The sequence below is a fragment of the Plecotus auritus genome (genome assembly GCF_963455305.1).
Source record: "Plecotus auritus genome assembly, chromosome: 1".
NCBI classification, from domain to species: Eukaryota; Metazoa; Chordata; class Mammalia; order Chiroptera; family Vespertilionidae; genus Plecotus; species Plecotus auritus.
This window is the reverse complement of record NC_137770.1, coordinates 41144841-41153880: the sequence shown is the minus strand read 5'-3', so window position 1 is coordinate 41153880 and position 9040 is coordinate 41144841. Positions and strand designations below refer to the sequence as shown.

At 47.5% G+C, this 9040-nt stretch overlaps 1 protein-coding gene across 2 annotated transcripts in view; it reads left to right on the top strand.

Moving 5' to 3' along the window:
- Positions 1-766: 766 nt before the first annotated feature.
- The window catches only part of PELI2 (pellino E3 ubiquitin protein ligase family member 2), a 175091-nt gene continuing 166817 nt past the window's right edge, over positions 767-9040 (top strand). Inside the window, exon 1 of one of the 2 annotated variants that reach the window (XM_080657750.1) lies at positions 767-1072. In XM_080657750.1, coding sequence (XP_080513876.1) covers positions 996-1072 — 77 coding nt within the window. In that variant the 5' untranslated portion in view covers positions 767-995. The remainder of the gene's footprint in view (positions 1073-9040) is intronic. The other variant, XM_080657751.1, reaches the window with a different exon arrangement.

The following is a 9040-nucleotide window of genomic DNA, read 5'->3' as shown; positions in this document are numbered from 1 at the left end:
AAAACACAACAAACTTTTTTTTAAAACCATGTGTAAACCTGCTATGGACGAACCCGTACAGCTACATCCTGTACAGTGGCGGGGTGCTCCAAGTGCCTTCAAAACCCTCTCTAATCCAGCACCAGTTGGCAAAGCCCTCCCACTTTTTAGACATCCTGAAGTTTTGAAGGAGTTTGGTTTTGGAAGAGGAAGCACGCGGGTGCGTGTGTGCGACACCTCCAGATGGAAGCCACGACACAGTGACACCGGGGAAACAAATGCTCTCACACCCCGAGAGGAAGTTCTTTATGACGTCTTAGCCAGGAACTAGGTTACCTAGGAACCTGGACCGCCGCCTTGGGGATCCTGCGCAGTCTTAATCAGCCCGAGAACTCGGCCGCGAGGGCTGAGGACCCCGCGCTGTAAGTTTAGGGAGGGAAGAGAGGAGGAAAAAATAGAACTGCTCCTTTAAGAACTTCCTTTCCCTTTTACTCTATGTTTACATAACACGGGGGCCGATCCGCCGCGGGGCCCGGCGGGGGAAGGCGGAGAGTGGGCGCGGGAGGCCCCACGCACCGGGGGCGGGAGCGCCGCGCGGGCCGGGGATGCCGGTTCTCGGCGGGGGGCGGGGCGGCTCCCACCTGCCCGCGCGGCGGGGCGGCTCCGCGGTCCTGCCCCCGCCCCTCCCCCGCCCTCCCGCCCTCGCTGGTTCTCTTCCTCCCTCCCGCGGGGTTTCGGCGGCGGCGGCGTTCGGCGCGGGCAGGTCCCCCTGCTGCCCAGTCCCATTTGTTGCCTCGTCTGGCTCGGGGCGGCCGCGACTCGCGGAGCTCCCGGGAGCCCAGCGGGGCAGCCGCGCAGCCAAGACGGAGCAACCTCGGGACTGGCCGCCCCGCGCCCCCTTCGCCGCCGTGCCCTTCCCCGGCGCGCTCACCCCCTTCTCGGGATGGGATTGTAGCGGTGGCGCGGACTCGGCGGGGATCGCGGCGGAGGAGGCGGCGGCGGCCGAGCGGGGCTCCATGTTTTCCCCCGGCCAGGAGGAGCACTGCGCCCCCAACAAGGAGCCGGTGAAATACGGGGAGCTGGTGGTACTGGGGTGAGTTCGGGCATCCCCGACCTCGGGGAGCTGGGGCGGTTGGCGAGCGCTTCGGGCTGGGTGGCCGCCGGGCGCACGCATCCCCTAGCGGGACCGGTGTGGGGGCTCAGGCGCTCTCTGGGGACCCCCGGAGCGCTCTCTGGGGACCCCCAAGGCACTCTTTAGGGACTCCCGGGCGCTGGGAACGGCGGGAGCGGCTCGGAAAGCTGGGACGGCGGCCGCTGAGGCAGCAGGCGGGATGCGCTCTCCGAACGGAGGACGACGGCAGAGAGAGTGGGGGAGCGGGGCCGCCCCGGGAGGCGGCGGCGGCGGCGGCGGCGGCAGGGACTGGGGCGACCCCAAGCTCCGCGGGGCTTGGGGCTTGGGGATGGAGTCTGTGGTAAAACTGCGGGGGCAGGAGCTCGACTTCCCCAAGCGCTCCGGGCCGCGGGGGGTCGGTTGGGGCCGGGGCTGAACAGCCACCGTCTCGGGCTCTTCGCTGTGTCGCACGAGACCCCCCGATTGGCGGAACGGAGAGGCCCGGAAGCCCGGCCCGAGTCCTGGGTCCCCGCTCTCTGTGGGCCGGGGCCCCGGCTCGGCCGCTGCCCGGGGCTGAGTGTCTGCGCGCTGGCGTCCCCGGGCAGCCCTAGCATATTGTTATGGTGACCGCGCGGTCCGCCGCAGCCGCGGGCAGTGAACTGTCTGTGACCCGGCGGGCCGCGGGCCGCGGGCGGGCGGGCCCTGGGCTGTCCGCGCCCGGGCGTCCCGGAGGGGCAGGGACGGGGCCGCACCCCCTCCGTCCCTCCGCCCCTGGCCGCTGCCTCGCAGAAGTCCTCCGGGCGGCGGGGAGCTCGCCCGCCTCGCTTCCTTCTCCGCTGGTGAAAACCACATATGAAGATAGTAATTATCTACAATCGTTAAACGACTGCAATTAGAGACTTCATCTACTTCCTGAGTTTCCTTGTGACATTTCTATTGTTTACCCTTAATAAGCCGGGAGGGGAGGCTTCCCCGGATTGAAGCCGGATAAAGTGGGCAGTGAAAGGGGAGCGGAGTGGAGACGGGGAAGTGCGGGAAACTCGGGAGAGGGGCAACTTGGGTTTAGTAACGGAGGAGAAAGGATTATTTTTTCCTTCGGATATGTCACTCCCGGGAACTCGCGCTTTTGTCCTTCTCTGTTGGAAGACCTGTATTCAGAACATGCTGGGTGTTGATAAGTAGGCTTAGCACACATGTGAGAAATCACGGGTATGGGAAAACTCAGAACTCTGAAAAAAGTGAACACCTTTGATAACTGAACACCCTGAAGTAAGTGCCGACTTAAAAATAATTGTAGAGAGAATTAAGAGAAGCTTCTAGATACAGTACAGCCCAAAGTTGTCTAGTCCTCCTCACTTGGTTGCTACAGTATTAAGTGCGTTATTATTGGAAATCTCTCTGCCTCTTTTGAAGCTGTGCGCAGAGAAGCGTTTTTTCTCACCTGCATCCAATTGCACTTAAAAGACAGATGTTAGGGTTCACTGGAAGGAGGGAGGGATGACAGGAAAAAAGCCAGAGTTTAGCTTGTCTTATGTAACCTCCAGCCCAACCTAATTTTGTGGAGTTTGGTTTTGTTTCTGTGGCTGGCTTCAAAGTATGTTTAACATTGTGAACCTGACAGGAAAGATTAACTTATGCCAGAACTTTATTTCATTATTTCCTTTTGAGGAAATCATTGCTGAGATCTTTTAGAAAAGCAATGTGTGAGTGGGCCTGGAGAGGTTTTGTGTTCATAGCTGGAAGTGCAGGGCATTTCAAAGCCCTGAAAAGGATTTATAACCTGGATTGTCCTGGTATCACAGGCTTATGCTAAAGTAGGCTATGTAAATGCATGGTCAATTGCCTGTGCTCTGTCCTTTACTAATGCTTTTCTAGGAGACCCTGAGTATGACATAATTGCCACTTACCAGACACTCAAGAGATGTATGCACCTACTGTGTGCCAGCACTGTGTAGGCATTGAGGATTAGCAGTGAACAAGGAGCTTTCATTATAGTGTGGTGTGGCAGGCATAAACAGAAAAAACAACATGTAAACAAATGAATAATAAATGACAACTCAGGGGTTGCCAAGTGCTCAACAGAAGTGAGTTAACTTAGGAAATGTCTGCTCTAGGCAGGTATTGCGTTCTTTAGCTAGGAGGTCGGGGCAGGTCTCTGGGGAAGTAACTGTGAGTTGAGACCAGACTGCTAAGAAGATGCTAGTTTGGTTTTTGAATACTTGAAAAGAATTGTGGTCTTTTCCTTTTCTTTTTGGAGAGTAGGTTTTTGACTTTCTAGCAGTATTGAACACATTGAAGAATGCTGGGCGGGGGACCATAGGTAAGAGTTTTAAAAGACCCTTAGGACCTGAAACAGTGCCTTCCCTCTTAAAACAAAAACAGTCAAATAAACATTAGTATCAACTTTGCATGCCTGAGCATCTAGGATATAAATACTGGTAAATAGAGAATTTCTATTAGGTTTTCTTATTGATAAAATTAATCTTGAGATCCCCAAATGCTCAATATTGATAGAAGCTTTTGCTTATAACATGCAGTACCTTCTTTTTTGGAAACTGTTGTGTGACACTCCTTTTTTTGTTCTCTTCTAAATTTCATAGAAAAATGTCACTGAGAAATCCTGGAGTGCAGACTGAGGAATTGTATATGTCTATATAGTGTGTATATATATATGTATCTGTGAGGAGCTATATTATGTATATGTCTGTGTCCATGTAGAAATAGTTTTATATCTTTTCGTGTGTTACACAATATTAAGGGAATTTCCAGGTGGGTAGGATTTTTAGTATAGTCATCATTTTCTTGGCAGGTAAGTGGAATTTACTTATTTCATGACTCCAACCAGTAAATGTATCATAGTCACAACTCTTTGTTGTGTCCATGATGGAATTAGAGGTAGAGAAAATGATTGGTCTGTCACTGGTTTAAACCAGGCTACACTGTGAAAGTTGGGGAAGTGTGTCAGGATTTGAGAGGCAGTTCAGTGTAGTGGGAGACCTGGGTTTTATTCCTGCTTTCTTGCAGGCTGGCTTTGTGATTTTGGCTTAGTCCCCCACTTTGTCTCTGTTTCTCTGGCACTAATGACATATGATCAATGGCCTTCCTGGTCTGTATCCTATAATACTGTTCATTGTCTGAAAAGTGGAAAATGTGTAATTAACATATTCTGGGTAACTCGGCTTGTGTTGATTCTGTATATCCGTGAGCTGGTGGTGCTAGAATTTGAATGGGAACTTCGTTTAAAAAGTAGATACACGAGGGCATTTAAATTTGGTAAAATTTTCTGTTCATGCCCTGACCGGTTTGGCTCAGTGGATAGAGCGTCGGCCTGCGGACTGAAGGGTCCCGGGTTCGATTCCGGTCAAGGGCATGCACCTTGGTTGCGGGCACATCCCCAGTGGGAGGTGTGCAGGAGGCAGCTGATGGATGTTTCTCTCTCATCGATGTTTCTCTCTATCCCTCTCCCTTCCTCTCTGTAAAAAATCAATAAAATATATTTTAAAAAAAATTTTCTGTTCCATGTTTACGAAAGGCATTGATGTTTTGAAATTAAGTAGGCTGAAATAGCTAGAATAAGGAAGAGACAATCTGATAGAATTTTAAAACTGAAAGGAGCCTAAGAAATCATGATACATGTTCAGCCCTTTTATTTTGCTGACGGAGAAACTGAGGCTCTAGGAAGGAAGATTTTTTTCAAGTTCATAGCTGAGCTGGGGCACTACACTGCCAGGTCACTTCAGTGCTGTCAGTTCCTCAGAGCTTCAGGGTTTTATTGTAAATTGCATAAGGGGAACTGAATCCCTTTTGGATTCAACTTGAAGCATGTAGTGCTCTTGCTGACTAATGGTCCTTCATGGTTTTTGGGAAAATATTGCTTATACTTTTAGTTTTCCTAACCTCACAGTTGAATGGATAGTGTATTTTTGCAAGGCTTTACTTTTCATTTGATGTTTCACAAGTGTATTTTTATTGGCTCTTTCAACCGAGGGTTTTTAACCTAGGGTCCACAGATGCAATCCAGGGAGTCCTTGAACATGGATGGGGGAAAATGGCATCTCTGTTTTCACTATGACTCAAACTGAAATTTAGCATCTCACTAAATTACGGGAATAGGCAACAAACAGACTTGCTGCCAGATTTGTTACTTACTGCATTGATACAGAGTACATATACTATTTTACCACAATTTAAAACTATCTTGATAACTGAATATAATCGACTTCACTTGTTATCTGTTGTATTTTACTTTATGCCCTTAAAAACATTTTTCTTAGAAGGGCTCAGCAGGTTTTACCAGACTGCCAGTGGGATCCTTGGCACAAAACAGGGTTAAAAACCTCTACAAATGAAGGCTTATAAATATGACAGAAAAGGAAGTATTTTAGTAGAAACTGACCAAGGCCCACATAAAGGTCAGGGAGTACCTGCCTTTTTTTTTTTGGATGGTGCAGCATTCTATCAAAGAAGACAGAGGACTGTTGCTTGAAGAGTTTATGGTCTTCTTTTAATAAGCAGCTCCTGATTTCTAGGTGCTGTTTTTGTTTTAACCTTGGCACTTTGCCTTGATTCCCCCTCCCCTTGGAGTAATAAGAAACCTTAAAATATTCTCTAACACTTTCCCTTTTCTCATCCTCTTTAATTTGGGCCTGAAGACATCAGACACTAGTATCCTTTCTAAACTAAAAGAGGCCTTTGAAAAAAAAATTTTTTTTAAAATGAAACAAAACCTTTACTGTCACTCAGTGTCTCGGCGTGTGGGGTGATCTGAAGAGCTCAGATCTGTTGGTGTGGATGGAGTGTCTAATTTTGTAGGCTATTATGGGTCATGATGTTCCAACTTTGGGTTGCTATATATTCCTTTACTAACTTTAGCCTTGTTTGGGGTGTGTGGCTGTCTGTATGATTTCTCGTCTGGCTTGCTCTGATTTGTTTCTCTTAACACACCAAGACTGAAACCTTCACTAGAACTTTTTATTTTTGGTTGTATTTTATCATGCAATCAATATTGGGGTATGTTTTATGTAAACACAAATAAAACCAGGTTCATTCAGGTCCCAGTAACTTTACCAAACATGTTTTATGCAAAAGATAAAGCTCGTACACAGAAAACACCAACAAACTCAAAAACGTACCAGTTGCTGTATTTGAGGGAGACTAACATTGCCCCTTCGGGCAGTGGTTTTGTAGCTGCTGTGCGGGTATCAGCAGTGGCCTCCCTAAAGTATGTATGTGGGGCTATAGATTGGCTTTTGAATGGAGACCACAGCAACTTTGTGGACTTCATTGGTATGGGAGAAAAAGGTATTTTTAACCTCTTTCAACTTAATTAAAGACTTCTCCAGGGGTGTGCAGAATCTGTTTCATAAAAAGAAAAGTGAGGATAAGAATTACTTCATTATTAGTTCTTATTAGGCTTATTGTCACCATCTTTTGGAAAATAAAATAATGAGAGCAGAAAGTGCTCATATTTCCAAGTTTTATCTAAATCAGCTATTTTCAACCACTGTCCCAACTACCTCATATGTGATGATCAATTTTGAGGTTGTTACCAGTAATTTATGATAAGTAATAAATAATAAACTGTGGGATCTTTCAAATGATTCAGAAATGTCCTTTTAATAATGTCACTTTTTTACCCACTTGTATTCTGATATATTTTCTCAAGTGGGAGAGAAAGGGTGAAGAAAGGGGCAAGCCAGGAATTTATTCATTCAACAAATATTTATTGCGTGTCTACTCCTCCGCACATGGGGAATACTAGTATAGCTAGACAAGCCGATGTTTCCTGCCCTCGTCAATTGCTATCTTATTCTTGTCACAGCCCCTAAGTGAAGAGCCATTACTGATATACAGTTCATTAATGTATTCCACTAATATATGAGCATCTACATTTCGTGTTCAATGCAGTGGTGAGTAAGGCAGGGCTGGTTGTTTTCTGTGGAGCCTACATTTCAGTTAGGAAGATAGAAAGCAATTTAGAGCATAAGCTATGATGGGGGACACATTAACAGGGTCATCTAACCCTGTGCCAGGATAAGAAGACAGTGGCCTGTGGAGGTGTGAGAGAGAGAGAGAGAGAGGGTGCTGTAGGAAGAGGAGACACCTTATTCTAAGACCTAGAGGTGAGTGGTTCTAATGCTCCTCTGAGGACCAGAGAAGAGTGGTTGAGTGAACTAGTAAGAGCTGAGAATGGGGGGACAGGTCATGAAAGGCTTATAAGTTATTGGAAGGATTTGGGATTTTATCTTAAGGGCATGGGAGACTAGCTGGTGGGAAAAGCAAAGAGGAATGCGATGGGAAGTGAAGGGAGAAGCTGAGGCTGGTGCCCCAGAGGCAGGCAAAGAGGGAACCAGAATGTGAGCCAGCAGGCAGCTGTCCTGGTTCCAGTTTCTGGTTCTGGTCCCCTGTGAGACCTTGTTACAGCCCCTTCCCAGAGTTCTGTGTGATGGGCCATTTGGTCACTCAGTGACCAGCACTGCCCTACGCACTGGGCCACATACAGCAGACTATGACCCTGCCTGTGTGGATGGTGATAGTTGAGCCAGCAAACGGGTAGATAAAACATTTAATCTCAGAGAGTGCTGTGAGGAAAATAAAGCTGGATAAAGGGGAAGAAGGTGATTGGGCCGGCAGGAGTGGGACTAATGGGGTAAAGTGCTGGGATAAGGTAGTGGGAGGGGGCTTATAGACAGAATACTCAGGAAAAGCTTTTCTGAGAAAATAGCCCTATGTCCTCTGGGAGCACCCACCTTTTTAAAATTTTTATTTACTTTTTTTTCTGTTTAAGCCACCCTGTGTGGGTTCTGTTCCTATAACCAAAGAATTCCAAGTTTTCCATTAGTTAAGGAGGCAAATATATACACAGTTTACCAAAGGGAAAATAGAAGTGTGAACAAACATGGGACATGTATTTAATATCTCTAGATACAAACAGGATTCCGTCCACTGTGCTGCTCGCCACGTGCCGGGAGTGGTAATTGCATTCCACCAGAGTTCATTGAAACTGTCCAGGCTTTCCTTTGAAGTTTGCCCTTTGAGGGCAGGGACCCTTAAAGTGTGGGATTCTTCTTTCCAGGTGCATGGTAGGTACTTACCAAATGTCTCGAAGGAATGGATTTCAGTGGCACACTCCAGGGCTCTGCTCTGCACTGCACGGAGGTGTCTCTGGGGCAAAGGAACTTGATTCTGTAGCACAGCTGCAGCTTTCTAAACAATCCTCCCAATCTTAAGGGCCCAAGTTGCAGGCTCCCTGCAGTACTAACCACCTCCTTTACTGACATCAGATACTCCAGTTTCAACCTTTGTTTGTTGTCCTTTTTGTCAGTCACCTAACAGTCATTTTGTCACCTGCAGAAAGTTCTGCTTTGAAGGGAAGCAGGCCATCTGTTCTGACTCCACCAGCTGCTCGGAGCTGCATTGCAGTGCACCACGGTGGCGTGGCGTTGAAAGGCTGTGGTCATTAGTGCCTGTTAATGATGGCTGGAGATACTATGGGATTCAGCCTCTTGGATGACAGAACTAATAAATATGCATCAGGGGTATTTTCAGTAGCAGGTTTTAAGACTATTGCAAGTCTTTCTCTATTGAGGTTTTAGTTCCAGCCATCCACTTAATGCTTCTCGCTCTGAGACACTTAACTCTGTTTATTCCCTGCTTGTGCAGAATCTGTTTTCAGGACAAGAATCATTGTTTCAAGCTTTGTACTTTCATTCTAATTAATGCTGGTTTAACAGAATCCAACCAAAGCAGGCAGTTGCATGTTTTGCTTCTAGGCTTTCAGTATAAAACGATTGTTTCCTATTACCAAACCCCTCAGAGGAGCCTTGGAAGTCCCTCCTCCTTTCCTGTCCTTACCTGGCCTTCATATGCTTCCTGCCACCCCGTTATAGGACATGGAACTTGTGATGGGTGAGCAATTAGGGTTTTCTGGAGCACTTGATTGATTGATTA